This window comes from Ochotona princeps, chromosome 2, assembly GCF_030435755.1.
Source record: "Ochotona princeps isolate mOchPri1 chromosome 2, mOchPri1.hap1, whole genome shotgun sequence".
NCBI classification, from domain to species: Eukaryota; Metazoa; Chordata; class Mammalia; order Lagomorpha; family Ochotonidae; genus Ochotona; species Ochotona princeps.
The window spans coordinates 164,757,805-164,781,893 of NC_080833.1; the positions used below are offsets into that span (position 1 = coordinate 164,757,805).

General features: G+C 49.0%; 1 protein-coding gene across 4 annotated transcripts in view; it reads right to left on the bottom strand.

The window, feature by feature from the left end:
* Positions 1-441: 441 nt before the first annotated feature.
* ABL2 (ABL proto-oncogene 2, non-receptor tyrosine kinase) overlaps positions 442-24,089 on the bottom strand; it is a 106,913-nt gene continuing 83,265 nt past the window's right edge. For 2 of the 4 annotated variants that reach the window (XM_058660728.1, XM_058660729.1), the window contains exons 4-13: positions 22,767-23,062; positions 16,340-16,612; positions 15,289-15,373; positions 14,294-14,471; positions 13,541-13,725; positions 11,799-11,951; positions 10,597-10,686; positions 2,765-2,938; positions 2,026-2,259; positions 442-1,725 (exon numbers count right to left, since the gene is read on the bottom strand). In XM_058660728.1, coding sequence (XP_058516711.1) covers positions 545-1,725; positions 2,026-2,259; positions 2,765-2,938; positions 10,597-10,686; positions 11,799-11,951; positions 13,541-13,725; positions 14,294-14,471; positions 15,289-15,373; positions 16,340-16,612; positions 22,767-23,062 — 2,849 coding nt within the window. In that variant the 3' untranslated portion in view covers positions 442-544. Of the gene's footprint in view, positions 2,260-2,764; positions 2,939-10,596; positions 10,687-11,798; positions 11,952-13,540; positions 13,726-14,293; positions 14,472-15,288; positions 15,374-16,339; positions 16,613-22,766; positions 23,063-24,089 lie in introns of all 4 variants that reach the window. The other 2 variants (XM_058660726.1, XM_058660727.1) reach the window with 1 other exon arrangement.

Consider the following 24,089-nt stretch of genomic DNA (forward strand, 5'->3'; position numbering starts at 1 on the left):
CAGGGCTTGCTGCAGCAGCCGCCTCGTGGGACGTGGGAGTGAGGTTAACAGCCGCCACCAGTAACCGTGACCTAAGCTGCTCCCGGGGCATTCTCACCTGCCCTGGCTTGTGCTCCACCAAGTTCCTCAGGTGAAATGTGCAGAGAGTCACCTCCTTGTACACAGTGCAGGAGTGCCTCCAGCCAGTCCTCTGTCCCGGCCCAGCCCCTGCCACCCTGTGGAGAGCAGCCCTGCCCAGCACCTCCCACCACTCCAGACTCGGTGGCCTTTTTCCCCTTCCCTTCCGCAGGACACACAGGTGCCCCCTGACTTTCCAGTGCCATATCCGACTCCTTCCACCACTGCCTTGCCATCTCATCCACCTCTCCTACACTTGGGTGTTTGCCTGGCTTGACTTGTGAGATGAACCTGTAAACGTGAGAGCTCAGGGATCTGAGGTACTTCACATGAGCACACTCAAGCATCAGTCTTTCGTATCTTGAAAACAAGTCCCTTTCCCTCTCCCCGCAGAAATGTGTGCACTCTCCCAGCAGGCTGACAGTGGCTACCTCTGCACCACATCACTGATCTCCTGTACACATGACAATAAGTTAGTAAGGACGGGGTTTGCCCCAGCCACGCCAGCAGCTGCTGAAGACACCTGCAGCTCCTGCAGGCTCAGTTCCAGTTTGCTCACGGCCTCTCGGAAGGCAAACTTGTTGCGGGTTTGAGGGATGCAGTCCACGTAGCCTGAGCAGTAGTCGAGCAGCTGGTGCCCAGTGTCCACCAGCTGGCTGTTGGGCACAGGCTCTGTGATCGCACTGGCCAGCAGGTCAGCACACTCCAGCAGGGCCTCTTTGCTGATCTTGTCTGCTGAGATCTTCTCAGCCGCCTGCTTGGTTTTCCTCAGAGCCACTTTCGTACCTGCTGTGCCATTAGCCAATGAGGCTGGTGAGACGAAAGATGTGGGTGGAGGCACTTGAGGTGGAGGCACAGCAGGCCTCCCAGCTTTCCCACTGACGGGCACCGGCCCTGGAGCTGCCTTTTTTCCTCCTTCCTGGGTTTCTGGTGTGGGCTGACCTGCGCTCGGGGTGGACGGCTCTTCCGCAGGATCTGAGCCTGGGGACGGATGCTGCAGCAGTCTCATCACCGGTGGAGGGGGCGGGGCACACTTTGGTTTTACCCGTCGGGGCCGGTCCTTGTCCCCAGAGGACGTGACCTGATGCTCAGATAAGAGCTTGAACTTGTTCCCCTGAGAGTCCGTGCCGATGAGCTGCACGTCAGCAGGAGTGTGTTTCAGAGTGGGCGAGATAAGGACTGGCACTTTGTGGTTGTGAGTGGTTGGGAAGACTGATGCCACCTTGGCTGGGGAAGACCAGCCTGGCTGCTCTCCGTCATCTGGGACTCCAGTCATCCCAAGGCGGGCCCCACCATTCCTCTCCTTGCCCTTGGGAGTAGCTGCCACTCCAGCTGCCCCCAGCCCCGCAGAGTCCTTCTCAGTAATGGCTGGATCGCCAGAGGGGGCTCGGAGAGGAAGCGCTGTCACTCCTCTGGGCAGGAGCTTGGCTTTTGGTCTCTCCCTGGGCGGCGCAGCCCCTTCCTCTGACTTTTTGGGAAGCATGTCACTGGCCCTGTCCACATTCTGTTCTGGCTGGGAAGAGGTAGACACTGTCCTTTCCAGCTGGAGTCTGGTCCTCTGGCAGTTCCTGGGAAGGGTCGTTGCCATCCTATCCTGCTCTGGTAGCCCTGAAGACATGGAAGATGTAGAGTTTGACCTTGGAAAAGGCTTGGAAGCGTCATCACTGGCTGTGGGCTTACCTGCTCGTAAGCCCAGTGTCTTTTTGATTAAGCGTGGTGTAAAGAAGCCCGTGATGCCAGACCACCCGCCCCCAGCAGTGCCACTGCCCCCACTGTCATCATTACAGAGGTTCCTCTGTGCAAAGCTCCCCCCGTAGCACTTGGGTGGCACCAGGCTTGCCTCTTGCTGGGCAGGAGTGAAAGACAACCCATCAGCATGCTGTAGGGAAGCAACAGATGAGAAGTTACCCGCGAGTTCATATTTCTTTTGGGGCTGATTCTCCATTTCTCGGAAGGAGCTGCTGCGTTTTGGGGGTGTCGGGGCACTTCTCTTCCTCATGAAGGAGCTGAAGAAACCCCCTTTCCTGTCCCGGGTGAAACATGTCTCTTTGGCATCTTCCAAGAGGCTGCTGGGTGATTTGTCTCTGTGCTTTCGAGGCAGTGCTGGGGACCCACTGGATGCCTGTGCACTTCGAATGAACCCTGGTCAGAAACAGCCAATCAATAACAAGAAAAGAAGCAGTAGATCTCTGCAGTTCCCAAGGGTCAGTCCCTTAGACTGTTTTGTCAGCAATAATGAAATGTCAAGTGTTGTTTGGGTGCACAGGAGATTATTAAGTGCACAGTCACTTCACAGTGATCAGTGGTTTCAAATGCAATGCGGTTATAACTGGGGGAAAATACCCTGCTGTCTGCTACCTAAACCACTGCACAACCTGGCATCATCAGTCAAACCCAATGAAAACGCTTTTGTCAGAACTGGACGGAGGGTGACACTGGGGACGGGAACTGGGAACAAAGGGCATAGAGCAGGGGACAGAGTTGCACGTTGGGCAGACAGGTTAGGACTACTACTGCTAGCAATACCGAACCCAGGACTAGAGAGGTCAGAAAGGGCAGGGATGAAAACAGGCAGAAAAGCATCTTGCCCTACGGTGCTTTATGCAAGTCAGCTGCTACTCTGGCTCTGCGTGCACACACCCCTTACCTGGCGCCGAGCTGCAAGCAGGATTCTCGGTGGCATCTGGTGGCCCTTCGATATTCTCCTTGTTCTCCAACTGTTTCTTCAGCGTCCGCGTCTTGGAAGGAAGGATGGGCAATCGGGGTAGGTAAGGAACAACAGATGACGAGGAGGCAGCTCTCCCAAGCTCCTCAGCTACCTCTGTGAGAAAGACAAAGAAACTGAGAACGACACAATCTCGTGAAGAGAAAGGGGGCTGCACCTCAGCGCAGCACAGGCCCGAGGAAGACCTGAACAGCAGAAAGCAGAAATGTATAACACACACATACAGTCACACATGAGGTTCCCTTGGCAGCTGCTTCTCAACGGAAGGTCTGCAGATAAAGTCTGTGCTCTTGAATGTGGAGGGGTTCTTCTCGTGGTAGTATAGCTTCCAAAGCACTAAGTCAGCAACATTCACTGCTTCTAGTTTTCAGCTGATAAGAAAATGCTGCTGGAATATCCAGCTATGGATCCTGTCTCACAATGGAATGCGTATCTGCTTGGCACAGGCCCAGAGAAACTGGTGGGTCCATGCGTGTTCAGCTTTAAAGTGACTGTACCGATTTATACTTTTTCTAGCAGCATTTAGAATTTCTGCCTCCTCTGCTTGCTTGCCAACATCAACTTATTCACTTGAATTTAATCTTAACCATTCTTGTAGGCATGTCTTGGTATCTCACGTGGTTTTATTTTAGAATTCTCTAGTGATAAGTGCTGTTGGCTATGGTTCCATCTACTTATTGCTCATTTGTATGGTCTCATTTACTGAGTGCCTATTCAGATGTTGAACCAAGTGGATAAACAGAGAGGAACGAGTATTCTAACTTTTGGCTGCACATTGTGCTACAAATGAGAACAAATGAAACTCCATTTCATGCAAATGAAGTAAATTAGGCTCATAAACAGTGTTCGTCCCATTGGTAACATCTGGTGAGTAAAACTTGGCAGTGGTGCTGCGGCTTTGTTACTCACTGATGAACAAAAACGAAGCAGGCAACAACAACTGTAAAACTTTGTAATTCTTCTACAATTTTCCGCATAATTAACTTGCTCCGAGAGCCAGGGCAGACATTGTACTGTCAGGTTACAAGCTGTGAAGACGAAACCTCCCAGATGTTGGCAACTACATCCCACACCATTTCTTCAAACTGATGATGGATTCATCTAGTGGCAGAGAGCAAAACGAAGAGAATTTCTGGGAAACTGTCTGAAACTCCTGGAGTGGGCAGGACCGAGGCAGGTGCTGCACGGGTGAGGGAAAGCCCTGAAAACCTCTCAAGGCTGAGTAGGTAAAAATGGATGCCATCCAGGGCAAACAGGGACTCAGACAAAATCTGACGAGTCATGAATTGACAGAGAGAATCCTGGTGGGAGTTTTCGCCTACTCTGACAGAGTGAGGCAAAAGGACCCTTAGGGTAGGACACTGGTGAAAGAGAGCCAGCTTGAGGAGAAATTCACAGGCACAGAACTGGGCAACCCCGACCAGCAGAGGGCACGCCACTGGGGAGGGTAACCAGGGAGTGAACCATCTGAGTCGGAGGCATGCAGGATGAGGTCTGAACCCACCTGCACCTGAAGGCTCTGCAGTCTGAGCCCCGCCAGGGGGCACCAGAATCATCCTAAAGGGAGATGCAGAGTTCTTCAGGGGCAGAGGTTTCTCTTGTTGCTGAGCAGCATGAGTGCAGATGCGGAGAGTGAAGAAAAGCAGCGCATGCACTGAGCAGCCACCTGGTGGGCAGAGGCCACAGAGGTGCCCAGCGGTGGGAGTAAACAGAGGCAACAGCTCGAAGCACACTCCCCCCACCACTTGCCCATCAGGGGTGAGGGAAGGTGTGGGGACCCCAGAACCGGGCAGTGAGGAGCAGAGTGTACCTGCTGACTGCACACTGCAGAGCAGCCGGGACACACTCGTACTGAGCGGCTCCCTGGCGGGCAGGCTTGCAGATTTAGACCTGCTCATACCTGCCCAAGACTGGGGAAGGCGAGGGTACTCAATAGCCAAGTACCCACAAGGTGGCAGCAGCTGACAAACATTCTGGTTGCTTAGCTGACTGACGGGCAAGTGAGGATTAAAAAGTATTCCCACAACCACCTGCTACCTGAAAATGAAAACTCAAACACAACACACCAAAACATGCGGGATACTGCCAAGGCAGGGTTATGAGGCTAATTTGTTGCAATTGGTGCTTACATCAAGAAACAAGACAGACACCAGGTAAACAAGCTAAGTATACATCTGAAGGAACTAGAAAAAAACAGCAAAATAATTCCAAAAACAACAGAAAACAAGGAATAACCAAAATGAGAAGAAATAAACCAACCAGAGAGCAAAAGAACAATGCACAAATTAATGAATCAAGAAGTTGGTTCTTTGACAAAATAAACAAAATAGACACCCTACTGGTTCATGGACCAAAAAAAAAAAAAAAAAAAAAAAGCTGTAGAAAACCAGATTTCATAGTATAAAAGATGAAAGAGGGAACATAACAACAGACATCGCAGCCATAAAGAGAGTAATTAGAAATTACTACAAACAACTATATGCCAACAAATCAGAAGACCTCCATGAAATGGACAGGTTCCTGGACTCCCACCACCTACCAAAACTTAGTCACAAAGCAACAGAAAACCCAAACAAACCTATGATAGAGACAGAGATCAAATCAGTAATTAAAGCCCTCCCAACAAAGAAAAGCCCGGGTCCAGATGGTTTCACTGCTGAATTATACAAAGAATTCCAAGCAGAGCTGAGCCCAATCCTCCACAAACTCTTCACAACAATAGAAGCGCAGGCAACCCTTCCAAACTCGTTCTATGAGGCCAACATCACCTTAATACTGAAACCAGACAGACACAGCAGAGAAAGGAAACTACAGACCGATATCCCTGATGAATACTGACGCTAAGATCTTCAACAAAATACTAGCCAACAGAACACAACAATACATCATACAGATTACTCATCCGGATGAGGTAAGATTCATTCCTGGCATGTAAAGATGGTTTAACGTTCGTAAATCTATGAACATGATACATCACATCAAAAAACTGAAGAATAAGAACCATATGATAGATTCAAGAAATGCAGAAAAAGCTTTTGATAAAACCTGCCACCACTTCATGCTAAAAACTCTAAGGTAGGCATAGAAGGAACAATCTACAACAGAATCCAAGCAATATATGAAAACCCAATGCCAGCATCATACTGAATTGGGAAGACTGGAAGTCCTCCCACTAAGAGCTGGAACCAAACACGATGTCCACTCTCACCACCACCATTTAACATAGTACTGCAAGTACTCGCAAATGCTATTAGACAAGAAATCACAGGAATTCAAATTGGAAACAAGAAAATCAAACTATCTGTTTGCAGAGGACAAGATTCTATACATAGGAAAACCAAGAGACTCAATAAAGAGACTGTTACAACTTATACGAGAGTTTGATAAAGCGGCGGGGCACAAAATAAATGAACAGAAATCAACAGCCATAGTGTACACAACTCTAAAGCTGAAAAAGAACTAACCAGCATGGTACCCTTCAAAATAACAGAGAAGAAAATGAAATACCTGGAAATAAACCTAAGTAGCGATGTGGAAGTTCTCTACGAGGAGAACTACAAAACATTAAGAAAAGAAACAGAAGACTTCACAAAGTGGAGAAACGTACCTGGATGGGCAGAGTCAATATCATTAAAATGTCCATAATACCAAAGCTGGAAAAAATGATACAAAAGTTCATCTGGTAACACAAAAAAACATGAATAGCCAGAACCATCCTGAAAAATAAGAATCTAGTGGGAGGGATAACAATCCCAGACCTTCAGACACATTCTAAGGCAGCAGTTACCAAAATATCCTGGCACAGAAACAGAAACAGAGATGAAGACCAATGGAGTAGAACAGAAACACCAGAAGGGAAACCACACATGTACAGCTATCTAATCTTTTTTTTTTTAAGATTTATTTTTTTGTTGTTGTTGTTGCAAAGTCAGATATATGTAGAGAGGAGGAGAAACAGAGAGAATTGTCTTCTGTCTGATGATTCACTCTCCAGGTGACCACAATGGCCGGTAATGTGCCGATCTGAAGTCAGAAGCCAGGAGCTCTTCTGAGTCTCCCAACGCGGGTGCAGGATCCCAAGCTTTGGGCCGTCCTCGACTGCTTTCCCAGGCCACAAGCAGGAAACTGGATGGGAAGCAGCACTGCCAAGATTAAAACCAGTGACCATATGGGATCCCAGCGCATTCAATGCGAGGACTTGAGCCACTAGGCCATGGCACTGGGCCCACAGCCATCTAATCTTTGACAAGAAAACAGAAAACAATCCAGGGAAAAAGCCTGATCTATTCAACAAATGCTGTTGAGACAACTGGTTAACAGCCTGCAGAAATAAGAAACAAGATCCACACCTTTCACCATACACAAAGATCAGATCTAAATGGATAAAAGATCTAAACCTATACCCAGAACCATCAAACTTTTGGAAGAAAAAGTTGGAAATATTTTGCAAGATATAGGTGTAGGCACTGACTTCCTAGAAAAATCATCAAATGCAAAGGAAGTCAAGACCCAAATAAACAAAAGGGACTACATCAAACTAAGAAGCTTCTGCACAGCAAAGGAAACAATCAACAAAGTAAAAAAAGCAATCAACTGAGTGGGAGAAAGTCTTTGCACACTACACAGGAGACAAGGGGCTAATTTCCACAACATACAAAAAAAACTCCAGAACAATCATAACAACAAAACAAACAAACCAGTCAAAAAATGGGCAAGAGAAATGGGCAGACACTTTTGAAAGGAACAAATCCAAATGGCTAACAGTCATATGAAAAAATGCTCAAGCTCCCTGGCAACAAGGGAAATTCAATAAAAACAACACTGAGGTTCCACTTAACTCCAGTAAGAATGTCCCAAATACAGAAAACTACCAACACCACCTGCTGGCAAGGTTGTGGGGGAAAAGGAACCATTACTCCACTGCTGGTGGGACTGCAGGCTGGTTCAACCACTACGGAAGTCAGTATGGAGAATACTTGGGCAACTGAAAATCCACCTACCATATAACCCACAATACTACTCCTAGGAATAGATCCAAAAGACTTGTTACATGTGAAAGCAACATGCAACCTGTGTTCACTGCAGCACAATCAATAATCGTAAAAACATGGAAGCAATCTACCTGCCCATTAACAGGGGACTGGATAAAGAAACTACGGTTCATCTACTCCAGGGAATACTACTCAGCTATTAAAAAAAAAAAATGAAACACAATACTCTGTGGCCAAATGGGCCGAATCTGGAGACCATTAAGCTAAGGGATATGAGCCAATTCCAAAAGGTCAGATGCCATATGTTTGCTCTAATATAATATGACGTCAAATCTAAGGATTTTACCTGTGAATTTTACCTTATTGCACTTCCTAGTTATTTGTACCTTTCGTAATAAGATCTTATAATGCAATCCATTAATCAATCATCCATAAGAGACTGCTTGTCATCACCTAAGATTGTCAATGTCCCTTTAACACTGTTGTTGCTACTGTCTGTAAGTAATGATGCTCTAGTCCTTACTGTACTTTCAATAGTGCCACATGGGACATATGCTGGCATTTATTCCTACACGAAGATGCTGGACTCTCTTTCACCACCCTAGTGTCACACTGATACACAATATACATGTTCCTTAACTGCATGTGGATGAAGGTTCTCTACTTTTTCTCCTCACGGTGGACTGTACTTAAGCGGATGCATAATGGAAGCATAGCAGAAATTAATACGTTCATAGGTAGAAACAGAAATCTGTCTCCATGCATGCAGGACAAGAATGGACTCACAGCGAAATGGCTGACAATCTCCTACACTGTTGCGAGACCCCTTGGCAGCATGATGGACGTGTGAAAATTCACAAAAGACACCCATGGTAAGACTGGAGGGGAGGACAGTGGGGAGGGGAGGGAGCTTCAAGAAGGGGAGGAGAGACCTCAGTGCCTGCTAAACTGTCATAAAATAAAAAAAAACAAAAAAAAAACTTCTGAATTAGGCCTGGCATGGTGGACGACCAGCTGAAGTGCTCATCTTGCACACACCAGGACCTATATGGGTACAAGGTTCTAATCCTGGTGGCCCTGCTTCCCATCCAGCTCCCTGCCTGTGGCCTGGAAAAGCAGTGGAGGACGGCCCAAAGCCTTGGGACCCTGTAATCCACATGGGAGACCTGGAAGAGGCTCCTGGCTTTGGAACGGCGCAGCTCTGGCCACTGTAGCCATTTGGGGAGTGTGACTCATCAGATGGAAGATCTTCCCGTCTGTCCTCTTCTCTATATATCTGACTTTCCAACAAAAATTTTAAGAATAAATAAAAATCTTAAAAAAAAAAAAAAAAAAAAAAAAAAAAAAAAACCTTCTGAATTGATAGACCTGGCACAGAGTTTCAATGGCTGAATCCTTGTCTTGCAAGCACCAGGATACCATATGGGTGCTGGTTCATATCCTGGCTGCTGCTCCACTTCCCATCCAGCTCCCTGCTTGTGGCCTGGGAAAGCAGTGGAGGATGGCCCAAAGCCTTGGGACCCTGCACCCGTGTGGGAGACCTGGAAGAGCTCCTGGCTTCAGATCGGCTCAGCTCTGGCCGTTGCAGCCACTTGGGAAGTGAACCAGTGGATCTCTCTCTCTTCACATCTTCTTCTCTCTGTACATCTGTCTTTCCAATAAAAATGAAAAAAACCACTAGAGCAATCAGACAAAAGTCAACTCGCCTGATTTCCTCTCTTTGTATTTTCTTTTGAATTCAAGTGGTCAACTCTGTTCAACTTGGAAGAAAAGAAAACTCTGAAAAACAAATACAAAACTTCAGAACCAATTTTGTGGTCTTTTTATCTTAATAAGTAAGCTCACTGATCAGCTAGGGCTTAGACAGGTGGCAGACACACTTGGAAGACAATAAGGGACAAGAAGCAGGGTGTCATGCATTGTCAATTTAGAGAAGGGGAAGAAGACGAGGAAGTGTGACTCATTGCCAGTAGCAGCACCCGGAAGCAGTGGTAACACATGGTAACAGAGATGAACTCAGAGGTCCAGGGGGAGCTGGCCCAGAGAGGTCTAGGTACAGACTTTGTGGTTCAACTGAGTTTTGCTTAATTTTTTGATTATTATTCATTCTCCACTCTATTTGAAAGTCACACAGAGACAGAGAGCTGCACCTCTCGATCTGCCATCTGCTGATCCATTTCCCCAACAGGTCATAAAACTGAGGCTGGGTAAGCCTGAGCCCAGGAGCTGCGAACTCCATCTGGGCCTCCCTGGGGGGTGGCAGGATCCTAAGTCCTCGGGTATCCTCTTCCACCTGCCAGGCTGTGTGAGCAGCAAGCTGGACTGGAAGCAGAGCTGGGACAACCCAGGCACACTACTCCAGAGGCAGGACCTTAACTTCTGTGCCAAACACCTGCCACAGCATATCAATCCGCACATTCAATTATATAGATGGAACAATTAAAAGTCTTCCAGATATTTAAGTTGTTCTAGCCTCCAATGAAAAAAGTTAAAAGTGTTTATGCTTAAAAGGACTACAAGTTTCTCGACTTGATGAAGAAACAAAATCAATTTCTACTTAAAACAATTTTTGATAGTAAACATACTGAGAAAGACATACTATAAAAAGCAATACAGGAACAATAAAGGCCAAAAGTTAACTTAGTATCTTGAAACAGTCACAAGCCACAAAAGTCGATGATTTTTGAAGTATTGTTCCCATCATCATCATCGCCAACACCTGGAGCTAGTCAGCTACAAACACCAAAGCCACCAGTCTCTCACCTTCGGAAATGCTCGAGTCATGGAACATGGTTTCAAAAGCTTGATGTGTTTCGGCAAAAGAAGGCCTGTCAGCAGGGCTCCACTTCCAGCCTACAGAAGAGAAAAGCAACATGAAGAGCCCCTGGAAGGTCAAGCGGCACCCGCATCAGGAGGCCCTGCCTGGGGTGCTTTGCCTCAGCCTGTTCACTGTGACAGTGATAACAGCCGCTTCTCCACTCCAGGCTCTGTGACAAACCCACTGCTAGGTAGGCCTCGGCTCCTGTTCCCCACTATGAGGATGATGACAGGTGGGGAATACAGAAGCAGTAAAACTTGTCTTTAAAACTCAGTCTAGGGCCCGGCGGCGTGGCCTAGCAGCTAAAGTCCTCGCCTTGAACACCCCGGGATCCCATATGGGCGCCGGTTCTAATCCCGGCAGCTCCACTTCCCATCCAGCTCCCTGCTTGTGGCCTGGGAAAGCAGTCGAGGACGGCCCAATGCATTGGGACACTGCACCCGCGTGGGAGACCCGGAAGAGGTTCCAGGTTCCCGGCTTCGGATCGGCGCGCACCCACCATTGCGGCTCACTTGGGGAGTGAATCATCAGACGGAAGATCTTCCTCTCTGTCTCTCCTCCTCTCTGTATATCTGACTTTTCTTATTTCTGACTTTCTAATAAAATCAATAAATCTTAAAAAACTCAGTCTAATTATACCAGATACTTAACTCCACACTCAGAAATAGATTAGCATATCAGAAAAAGGAAGTCGAAGTTTGTATTTGCAAAGGGCAAGAGAGAACACCAATGGTCAATGAGAAAATAACATAGAGACTGACAAACTCAACTGTGACTCATGACCCGCCTGCATCCCCGCAGCTTTAAGATGTCAGGCGCTGGTGGTGACGCATCTCCAAGGTAACCTGATACATGGGTCAAAGTCTTTAGCTATCACCTCATCTAGCTGCAAGCAGCCCTCCCCTATTGTGATCCCTAAACCCAATTTCTTTCAAGTGTTTTTTGAAAAACTGGGTCAATACTCGGGTCATAAACAATAGGTTCTTAGGATTCCAGTAAGTCACAATGATAAGAGGAAAACAAGAGACCAACTTTCCAAGCAGCATAGGGCTGGATTCAATCCAACAATACTGAAGAGAGGTGTTTCCCATTTGTTAAGCACTCTGAATTGTTGCCGTAAACTTTCAAAGTTATAGATAATACTCACACGCTCTCATTAGTTCGTACACCTTGGGGGGGCATCCCTCTGGCTGTTCCATCCGGTACCCTTTCTCCAGCAGGTCGTAGACTTGCGACAGGTCAATACCCGGATAGGGTGACATGCCATAGGTGGCAATTTCCCATAGCAGTACTCCAAAAGCTGCACAAGGGATTACAAAAGCACTACATTTTACTTCTTCATAAGACTAGCTAACTTCTCTGTTAAATTCTGGGTTATATTTACCCACTAGTAATAACACTACCACGTCCTGTTACCAGGTCTTCACATGAATTTTCCTGTCCTCTAAGATACCTGCCCCAGGAACACTGCAGGCCATGCTCAGGGCAGTTTTCTCTGAAATGTGCACTTTGCACTGGTGGTGTAGAGCATCAGCTGAACTGCCACCTATGACCCTGGCATCCCCAGTGCTCCACTTCTGATTCAGCTCCCGCCTGATGTGCCTGGGAAAGCGGAAGGCCATCCACATGAGAGACCAGGACAGAGCTCTGACTCCTGGCTCCGGCCTGGCCAGCACTATGAAGTTCTCTTCACCTCTCTCTGTGTCTCTGCCTTTCAAATAAGTACAGCTTTTAAAAGTATACCAACCTCCAAACGTTTATTTAGATTAGTTTTACTCCAATGAAATACAACAAACTATAACCATGTAAGAAATCCTTGCCTTGAACACTCCAGGATCCCATATGAGCACCGGTTTGTGTCCTGGCTGTTCCACTCCCCATCCAGCTCCCTGCTTGTGGCCTGGGAAAGCAGTTGAGGACGGTCCAAAGCCTTGGTACCCTGCATCCATGTGGGAGACCCAGAAGAAACTCCTGGCTCCTAGCTTTGGATCAGTTCAGCTCTAGCCGTTGCGGCCACTTGGGGAGTGAAACAGCAGATGGAAGATCTGTTTCCCCTTCTCTATCTAAATCAACCTTTCCAACAAAAATAATGAAATAAGTCTTTTAAAAAAAAAAAAGGTGAAGGGCGTTGATAGCTAAATTGACTAATCCTCCACCTGCAAGCACCATCATCTCATATCGGCATCAATTTGATTCCCAGCTGTTTTGCTTCCAGGCAACTCCCTGCTAATGGCCTGGGGAAGCAATGAAGGACAGCCCAAAGCTTTGGGACTCTGTAACCACGTGGGGGATCCAGAAGAAGCTCCTGGTTCCTGGTTTCGGAATGGCTCAGCTCTGGCTGTTGCAGCTATTTGGGGAGTGAAACAGCAGATAGGAAATCTTTATCCCCTCCTCTCCGGAAATATGCCTTCCCAACAAAAACAAATAAAACTTACTTTTTAAAAGCAATGGAAGGGAGACAGTATCCGACCGTTAGAACTTTGATCTGCCTAATACTTTGCGTGGTTTTAAAGTCAGCTAACATCAGAGGACTAAAGTGAAGACGTTCATTCAGACTCTACAAAGGAGCAGGCGTCTAACCCAGCGGTTTACGACACCGGCTAAGACGCCGCAGCCCGCGGAGGACTGCCCGGCCATGACAGCTGCTTCCAGCCCAACTGCAGCTTCTGCAACACATGGCCCTCTCTGCAGGCAGAGACTTCTTTGTTGTAAACCTTGCTCTTCACACTTACTTCTGTGTCCAGTTCCTAGCAGCTAGCAGACATGCAGAAGTGCTTGCTGAGTGATTCAAGAAGGGTCAAGGTCAAAGCAGAGCCCACTGACTGTTACATGAATGAAACCCAAAGGGGCCAAGGTGATACACGTAGGGAAAGAGTGTTCCAACCTTACCCCACACGTCAGACTTGATTGAGAAGGTGTTGTAGGCAAGACTCTCCGGCGCCGTCCACTTAATAGGGAATTTGGCCCCTGCATGAGCAGTATAGGTGTCCCCCGTCATCAGCCTACTTAGGCCAAAGTCAGCCACTTTCACCACGTGGTTTTCTCCCACTAGGCAGTTGCGAGCTGCGAGATCTCTGTGAGACAGAGAAGCCTAACGTGATTCCATGCAGAGGGTGAGAAAACGGCCATAGAGGCTGTACTTTCTCGTGCTACAAGCAGCACTGCTAAGTGCGCGCTAACAAGCAGGATGGCATTTTATGACAACCCACCATGGCAGAAAGCCACTAAGGACGCATCACTCCCAGTATGGAGGAAGCTACGGAGCTTTCTAAAACGGCTTGCTATCTGCAAGCAGCTGGAGTAGATTCCAAAGTGGAGCCATCGGTGGCTTTTCTCTAGGGCTGTTCAGTTCTTTGCCAAGACAGAAAACTATTTGAAAAATTCAGCCACTAGAGGGAGTGTTTGGACAGTGCTGAGCAAGAGAAACCTTTCTGGTTTTGACAGTAACAAAGGCTCCTGACACTTGATCGGAGGGTGGTGGGACTACAGGTCAGACACGATATCACTGCTTCATTATGTGAAAGCTGTAACTACTTCCTTCGTTCATGGGAAAGCCTGGGAAGGGTCTCACGCTGCTCCTTCGTCTCTATGTCAAGCAGGATGACTTCACGCTTAGTCCCAGCAGTGCCCAGGCTGACGTACCTGTGGATGAAGTTCTTCTTCTCTAAATACTCCATGGCAGACGAGATCTGAGTGGCCATGTACAGCAGGACGACAGCAGTCACCTCCTCTCGGTTGCACTCTCGGAGATAATCAAGCAAATTCCCATATGGCATGTATTCAGTCACAATGTAAAAGGGGGGTTCCAAAGTACACACACCTGCAATTTGAAGATTAGAGTTTTTTTTTTTTTTTTTTTTACTAGTACATATTCAAACAATGCATTTGAAAGCTCTCTGAACTAATTTGGCAGTAATCTTTCCCCCTTCTCAGCAAGCAATCCGGCAGTTGGCTGAGAGGCAGGCATTTGAGCCAGCAGTTAAGACACCTCCTGGGACAGCTGCTTCTGTGACGGGGTGCCAAGGTCCCAGTCCGGCTCTGCTGCAGATGACCGTGTTCTGCTGAGGTGCACCCTGGGAAACAGCAGGTGACAGGCCAAGTACTTAGGTCCCTGACCGTGTCCCTGGCTCAGCCCCAGCTACTGCAGACACTGGAGAAGTACACCTATGGACTGAAGATCTCTGTGTCTGTGTGTCTCTCCCCTTTGAGGGGAGAAAAGAGGAAGGGAGAAGGAAGAAAAGTTGAAAAGGGAGTCCTTGTGCCATTGTTTTCTAGAAATCATATGGCTATGAGTATCTGCCTATTTGAGCAGAAGAATTACTTGCATTAATTCCTTACAGGGCCAAGAAGACTATAATTAGGTAACTTCGATTTGAAAAGCAGGGAGATTTTCCATTTGTTGGTTTGCCCTTCCCCCCTCCATCCCTAAATGCCCACTGGGCAAGACTAAGGCCTTAGGAAATAAGAACTCAATCAATCAGCACCTCCCACGGAGGTGGCAGGTACCAAGCCTTTGGGCCATCACCTACTGCCCACCGCCCGACTCCCCCGAATGCACAGCAGCAGGAAGACAGAATCGAAGTGCAGCAAGGACTTAGGCTTGTTTGGGGAAAGCGGGTTCACACATGCTTCCTCACCTAACAGCTGTACCAGGTTCGGATGCTTGATTTCCTTCATAACTGCAGCTTCTTTTAGGAACTCCTCCACTTCCATGGTATCTTCCTGGAAAACAGAAAGGTAAGGAGAAAAAAAAGGGGGACAAGCCCCCTCTTAATTGTTTAGTCAACTTATAACTCCAACACTTCAATTTCGAAAGTAAAAGGGAATGTCTTTTAAAAATTTCGGCATGGCTTTATCACAGTGCAATGTGCCTACGGAAGTCTCAAGACATCCTTGCATACATGTTACAAACTTCAGTAGAAATTACAAGGGGCAGTAACATTCAGCAACCATGTCCTATCATCACCCAACACAGGGGAGGGCCGCTCGGGCCGCCCAGGCTGATCTTCCAGCCTCCGGCAGCTCACTCCTCGCGGGTCTCGGGCTTGAAACCAGTGCACAGACCACACGCCACTGTTCAACGGCCACCGTCCCGCTCAGATCATGAGCTTCTCAGGGAGAGATGCATGTTCAGGAGGAAAGCCCTTCCAGTGCTGGCCTGGAGCTCCTGGGGCACTGGGAGCCTCTTCAGAGGACTGGGGCTGGCAACCTTGTAATTTTACTTCAGCAGGCCCAAAGGAGAGAGCGTGGGATCAGGGAAAAGCTTTCCAGCAACAGTACAGACAAGAAGTGACCCAACTGCATGGAGAGGGGAGAAGAAAAGTAAGGACAGAATAAAGAGCGAGCCCATGGTTCAGACAAGGGCTGAAGAGCTCTGCCCTGCCCGGGCTGGCCTCAGGAAGCCAGCGGCCTGGGTAGCTTTTATAAATTCTGATTTGCCTCTAACCTAATACAAGGTCTGCACTAACAGGCTCCAGAAACATTCTGCTCATACGTGGGTTTCACTGTCTTGCAGTGAATACCCTGCCTTTGCAATGTCAGCAATGACACTGGAGTTAATCACTGCAATTTGCTAAAATGCTTGTGATCAGTGGGTGGAAAGTGTTTCAAAGATAAAGGGCACAAATTTCCAAGGGATTTGGCCCAGAAGAGCAGGCTACCTGGAAACCAGAATTCTGAGTAACCCACCTTCAGCGTTTTCACGGCAACTGTAAGGCTGTATCTCTTCCACACACCAACGTAAACCTCTCCATACTGACCGCCCCCGAGTTTGTGCTTCATGGTGATATCTGTCCGTTCCATTTCCCATTTGTCGTGGATGGGGGACACGCCATAGACCGTGGGCTTATTACACTTGGGTGCAGGGTAGTGCAGGGTTGTCACGAGCCCGTCAGCCACTGTGGAGTGATGGTGAACAAGCTCGGCCAGGGTGCTAAAGCGACTCTCAGCAGTCACGTACACCTGGCCAAGAGAAAGAAAAGAGATGAGGGACTTTGGCCCAGACTTCACCTGCTTGAAGATACAGAGAGGAAGGCTACTCCGAGGCCAATGAACACATTAAACGATGGCCAATCTCCAGTTCTCCCTGAATGAGTAGAGTACTGGGGGAAGTCCTTAGAGACAGTTCTCCGGATCTTTCCAGCTCACTGATCTCCACATATTTCTAAGCACCGGGACTATGAAGTCCAACACATGAGGGAGATAAAGAGATCCTCTGATTGAAGAAGGCAACCACCAGGTGGACTTCTGCGGGCACCTGGCCTCTGGCAGCCACCAGCCAACTGCAACACCTTTGAGTCCTTTGCCTTTATATAAGCTAAACACTGATTTAACATCGTCTTTTGTGTTTGCTTTCTCACATTCAACTTATTTTTTTACTGAATATATTTTTATTATATTCACAACTCTCCGACCACAACCACAACTTAAATCCACAACATTTCATCATCAAAAGAAATGCCAGACCCGTCAGCGGCAGTTCCCATCCCCTGGCAGCCCCCATCCCCCGGCAGCCCCCACCCCCCGCAGCCCCCACCCCCCGGCAGCCCCCATCCCCCGGCAACTCCCACCCCCCGGCAGCCCCCACCCCCCGGCAGCCCCATCCCCCCGGCAGCCCCCACCCCCGGCAGCCCCCACCCCCCCGGCAGCCCCCACCCCCCGGCAGCCCCCATCCCCCGGCAGCCCCCACCCCCTGGCAGCCCCCACCCCCCGCAGCCCCCACCCCCGGCAGCCCCCATCCCCCGGCAGCCCCATCCCCCCGGCAGCCCCCACCCCCCGGCAGCCCCACCCCCCGGCAGCCCCACCCCCTGGCAGCCCCCACCCCCCCGGCAGCCCCCACCCCCCCCGGCAGCCCCCATCCCCCCGGCAGCCCCCACCCCCCGGCAGCCCCACCCCCTGGCAGCCCCATCCCCTGGCAGCCCCATCCCCCCGGCAGCCCCCACCCCCCGGCAGCCCCCACCCCCCGGCAGCCCCCATCCCCCGGCAGCCCCCACCCCCCCGGCAGCCCCCACCCCCGGCAGCCCCCATCCCCCGGCAACTCCCACCCCCCGGCAGCCCCCACCCCCCGGCAGCCCCATCCCCCCGGCAGCCCCCACCCCCCGGCAGCCCCCACCCCCTGGCAGCCCCATCCCCCGGCAGCCCCATCCCCCCGGCAGCCCCCACCCCCCGGCAGCCCCCACCCCCCGGCAGCCCCCATCCCCCGGCAGCCCCCATCCTCTGGCAGCCCCATCCCCTGGCAGCCGCTGCTCACATGCACTTATCTGTCAACCTCATTTACAGCAGGGAAGGCAAACTATTTGTTTTTGCTTTCGTTTTTTTAAAGATTTATTTATTTTTATTACAAAATCAGATATAGAGAGGAGGAGAGATAGAGAGAAAGATCTTCCATTCTATGATTCACTCCCCAAGTGAGCACAACGGGTGCAGGGTCCCAAGGCTTTGGGTCATCCTCAACTGCTTTCCCAGGCCACAAGCAGGGAGCTGGATGGGAAGTGGAGCTGCCGGGATTAGAACCAGCGCCCATATGGGATCCTGGTACGTTCAAGGCGAGGACTTTAGCCGCCAGGCCACGCCGCTGGGCCCAAGGCAAGCTATTTGTAAAGGGCCAGGTAACAAATATTTTAGGCTTGGGTCAATGTCACAAGCATTCCACACTTCCCAGTAATAACCATACATAAATGAGTGGGTGTAGGCTGGTCCCAGTGACTGTTAATAAAGTAGGGCAGAAGGAAGGCCATAGTTATTCCTGACTCCCGTTGGCGGCAGGGCCATGTTCACATGTGTTGTTGCATGGGACTCCATTTTCTGCATATGCTAGAATTTATTCTTCAGTTTACTGTTGTAGGTAGACAGGTGCTCCCAGTTTAGAGCTATCACAACAACACTGCTAGGAACACTCCTGCACATGTTCTGGCACACACATGCACTCCTCCCCACTGGCGCACAAGCACAAGTAGAACTGTGGGTCTCCTACACTGTTGTTTGGTTTTATTTGTTTTGGTCAACAGCATGTTGAGATGCATGTACAGACGGTGGCACAAAAGAGAAAGAATTAATGATTTGCTCGTTTCTTACTCTGGACTAGTTACTACATCTTAAATAAATAGTTTAATTTCATCCTTACAATAATCCAGAAAGTGGGATGTAACGACAGGCTGGGGGAGCGATGCTTCGGTGAGGTCACAACAACTGGTACAGTGACACACCAGCTAGGCCCCTCCCCACCCCGCGTCCCCTTCCACGCAAACCACTGAGAGAAGAACCAATGAGCCCATCAAAATGGACAGTTCAATGAAAGAAAAACCTGTTTCTACAGCTCATAAAGTACAACAGTTCAAGTTTAAAATACATTCTAACATGGTGCTTTTCTTTTTATTTTTTAAAGATTTTATTTATTTCTTCAAAAGGCAGATTTACAGAGAGAAGAGACAAAGATCTTCCATCTGCTGGTTCACTGCCCAAGTGGCCACAACAGCTGCAGCTGAGCCGATCTGAAGCCAGGAGCCAGGAACTTCCTCCAGGTCTCCCACGCGGTGAGGGTCCCAAGGCTTTGGGCCGTGCCCTGCTCTTTTCCCAGGCTACAAGCAGGACGCTGGATGGGAAGCAGGGCAGCCAGGACAGGAACCAGTGCCCATATGGGATCCTGGCACGTGCAAGGCGAGGATTTAGCTACTAGGCTATCGTGCCGGACCCATAAGTCTAAATTTTTAATGTGAACTTTCTGGGAGAGATTATTCTTATTAACATGTAAGATTAATTTACAAGTTCTAGACAATATGCAGTGTCTCCCCTCATCCATGTTTTGACTTGCCTCAGTCTCAGTTACAGCCAACGTAGTAACAAACTCTAACAGTGGCTAGTATTGTGGAAGTGTTTAAGCTGCTGCCTGTGACACCAGAACAGCAGTTCAAGTCCCGGCTGCTCTGCTTCTGATCCACCTCCCTGCTAGTGCACCTGGGAAGGCAGCAGAAGATGGCCCCTGCGCCTGGGCCCAGCACCACCTCCCTGCTAGTGCACCTGGGAAGGCAGCAGAAGATGGCCCCTGCGCTTGGGCCCAGCACCACCTCCCTGCTAGTGCACCTGGGAAGGCAGCAGAAGATGGCCCCTGCGCTTGGGCCCAGCACCACCTCCCTGCTAGTGCACCTGGGAAGGCAGCAGAAGATGGCCCCTGCGCTTGGGCCCAGCACCCAAATGAGGACCAGTATTGTGGCTCCGGTCTGCCTGGGCTGGCCGCTGCGGTCACTCAGGCTGTGAGCCAGCAGGTGGAGGAGCTCTCGGACTGTCCCCTTCTCTGTAACTATGCCTTTCAAATAAATAAACAAAAAACTTTAAAAAATGGATTCAGAAAAACATTCACACAAATTTTCTTTATATTATATTGTTCCAGCTGTTTTTATATTTTACTATTACTGTTGTTAGTCTCTTACTGTGCATAACCTACACATTAAGCTTTGCTCACAAGTGTACACATAAAGAAAAAATCTGCGGCATAGAGCTTTGGTGCTATCTGTAGCTCTACATTTCAACCGGCAATGTGATAACAAATCCCACTTAAATGGGAGATGGTCTTGGCAGGTGTATACCTGTGAACTGACGACTAGAAAGGCTTACCATTCTTCACCTCCAAATTTAGTTTATCATTAAACTATTAATACAATTTGCTTTCAATTTCCATTACCTAGCATCCAAAGACAAAGCCAAGACAGGTGGGGGGTTATGCCAAGCTGGGTCAGAGCAACCACTGGCATGTACGAAATCTATAGTGGGAACAGGCCTGTTTGAGGAGTTAAGAGGACACCCTGTCTGGGTTGTGGTTCCCACTGGTGAGTGCAAAGGGTCAGAGTAGGGGCTGTGGTCTGGTTTGTACATGGCTGCAGTCTCCCTCAGCATGGGTGTGGACTGGGTCTGGGGTGTGCCAGACTGGGCTAGACTCCAGTACCCACTGAGCTCATGAAAACCAGGATGGGTGTAGGACAGGCCGGGCTAGGTCTCTGTCTCTATTGTGCCATTAGTAAGCTGTGTCTGGTTACAGACCAGGCTTGGCTGGGCTGTAGCACCCAATAGTAACAACTGGAATGGATAAGGGCAGGTCAGGAAAGGTCACTGTTCCTGCTAGGATGGAAGGTGGACTAAGTAGGGCTGACCCAAGGACCCATCAGTGGGTGCAAGACTGGCACTGGGAGAGATTCTGATTGAGGAGCTTGGGCAACTCCTCTGTTGGGACACAGTCCCTGCAGGTGAGTGCAAGGACCAAGCCAGGTATTGGTACCCACTGGCATACATTTGGCTCAGATTTGGGGCAAGCCAGCCAGGCCAGTTCATATCATCCCTGGCGAATGTGAGCACCAGAAGTGTGGCCAGGCCGGGGTGTGGTCACAACACAACTCAGTCCACATGAGGGTCAGGACTGGGGGCCAGCTGGTTGGGCTAGACTGTAGACCCCACCAGTGGGAGCCACACTATTGCACCCACTGGCAAATGCCAAATTTGGCGGTCCATGCCAGACTGGACCACAGCACCCAACCAGCACACATGAGACCCAGCGGGGGAGGGGGTGAAGCCAGTAGGGGGGCTGCATGGGGTTCTCCTGCTGGACCACTACTCCCACTTGTGAGCATAAGAGCTGGGATTGGGAGCAGGCCAGGCTGGGCAGAGCTACAACACGTGTTGGCCTCATGTGAGCAGGACAGGGGAAAGCCAGGCTGGGTTTATGTTCATACCAGTGCATGTATAAGCAAAGTGGGTGAGGGTTGGTTGGGCTTTGCCACAGCATCAGCTGGCAGATGCTGGCACAGGGAGCTAATTCTGTCAGGTTAAACTGCAGAATCACCTGCAGAGTACAAAATCCAGGAGTGGGAGTAGGCCCAGTAGGGAAATAGTGGGCACTTCCGTCTTGAGTTGCCACTCCCACTGATAAGCATGAGAATCAGGACTGGGACAGGCATGGCTAGATAGAGTGGCACCCACCAGCATGTGCATGGGCTGGATAGTAGGGCTGGTTGGGTTTTACTAGGCTTCACTGCCTTTTGACATGTATGAGAACTGAATGGGATGTGGGACAGACTAGACCAGTCTGTTGTACATACTGTTAAGCACAGGAACCAGGCAGGAGGCTGGCCTGGTGCGGATTATTGGCAGTCGCCCAAACTAGGCTGCAGATCCCACTGGTTTATGTAGCTCCCATCCATTTAAGTATGTGGTGGGTGGGCAGGATTGGGCTCAGCTGCAATACCCACTGGTTTGTGTAGAAGACAGGGCTGGAGACAGAACTGACCCAGCAATTGCAACCACCAGTGCACGTGGTAGCTGACTGGGGCAACAGACTGTGCTCGAATCAGGTCTGGTGTCACCTGAGATGAGGTTTCTTTGGGGATCTCCCAACAGAACCACTGGACTCAGAACTTCAACCATGGTCTAACCGTGGGATGCTTATGTCAGAGCTGGGCCTCCTCAGTGGCTCAGACGAAACAGTGGACAGCATGGCCGGTTGCTCATGGAGGATATGATGGTACGTTAGAACCTGCAGAGGACACCTGGTACCACAACAGACGACGGAGCACAGAACAAATTGATCAACTACCCCAGCCAAGAGCTGAAGCGAAAATCTAGCCAAACGGAAACTCTAGGGTGGACTATGTCAGCCAGTGGATTCTGGAAGGATTTCATTGTGCTTGGAGCAAGATCGGCAGCAATTCAGAACTGCTGAACTATCAAAACCACTTGAGCAGTGCCCTCGGAGCACGCCCCCCCCCCACTGGGGAACCTGGGATGGTTAGGGGCCGGGTGTGGCTTTTCTCCTTATCTTTCCCCTTTCCCCAGACACAGAAAGGGAAAAAGAGGATGTGAAAACAATGGTCTTACCCACTTTCCTCTTGCCCTTGACCCTCTGCGCCCTAATCAACTATGTAAAGATCATCAACAAAATTAAAATAAGGCAAAAAAATTTTCCATTACCATATTCTTTAGAACACAGTAAGGTTTGTCTAACATGCCAAACAGACTCAACTCCTAAGGCTGCCAATGCTTGTTTCATGTCAAATCTAGAGCCACTTTGGTTATTCTGAGTGTCCACAGAGCAGCCAGCCCCCAGCTGGCCATGAGTCCTGGCCAAGCTTACCTTGCCGTCTGTGCTGGTATTGATCCTGTAGTGGTACACACGGCCCTCGTACCTGAGCGAGATGGACAGCTGCCCAGGGCTGCTCTCGCTTTCTCGCACCAGGAAGCTGCCGTTGATGAGACTGCTGAGCAGGTACTCGGCCGCGCTGCGGGACACCGGGCCATGGTACCAGGAATGTTTCTCCAAGCTGTTCACAGGAGTGATGTAGTTGCTTGGTACCCAACCCTGTCCATTCTTAGAACGGACTTCACTCCACTCGCCATTCTGGTTGTAACCGAGGACTCGTAACTTTTCACCTGGCAGTGAAAACACAGAACGAAGGTTGTTAAGATTTCCTTTCACAGTGAAGCAGTATTCTATCAAACTTTAAATTTGTTGAAAAATAAACATGTAAATTTTATGCTAAAAGCTGTTTGAAATGATATAAACAAAAAACCAAACTTGACTGTTCACTATACCCTGAGAAATCTCTTTAATTAGAACCTAAACTACAAAACCATAGTGAGAAATGGCTCAACATATTTTTAAAGGTTTATACATGTTGTGGCTGATATTAGCTTGAATGTGGAAGGTCTGGCCCCCAAGCACTTATATTAATGATACTAAGATGGCAAAAACGTAACTGAATTTGTTGTTGGGGTAGCATCCTGGCACAGCAGCCTCAAGGACAGCTTGGATGCCGGTATCACATATAGGAGTGCCAGTGACAGCCCTGGCTGCCCTGCTTTCAATCCAGCTCCCTACTAATACGCCTAGGAAGACAGCATTATATAAATACTTGAGTTGACTATATTAAGTATGTGAGTCCCTGCCAACCACATGGGAAACCAGGATGGAGTTCCTGGCTCCTGGCCTGACCTGGCTGTCACGGGCATTTGGAAGTGACTGAGTTGGATCCTGAGGGTGGAATCCCTATAATTAAAACTAGCTGCTTTATAAAAGACTATGCAGCCACAGCTGTACCGCTCGTCACGATGCTCTGGGTTACCTCAGGACTCTGCCAGCATCAGCACCATCCTGATGCCAAACCAATGACGACATGCTTTCAGGGACTTGAACTTTCAGAACTGTGAGCCAAAATATACACTTCTTTTCTTAGTATTTCAATATCTGTGACAAAAGCTGACTAACACAGCACACCATCTAAAAACGGTCCTTAGGAAAGTATATAGTAATAAAATGGAGTGCAAAGAAAGATTACTCAAATGGCTGAAAGCGATACAATGTTCACTTTTTAAAGAAACATAAAATTCACTTTCCTTCAAAATAGTTAATCAAAGAGTATATTTTACATGTAAATAGTTCAATGCTGATCACAAGCAA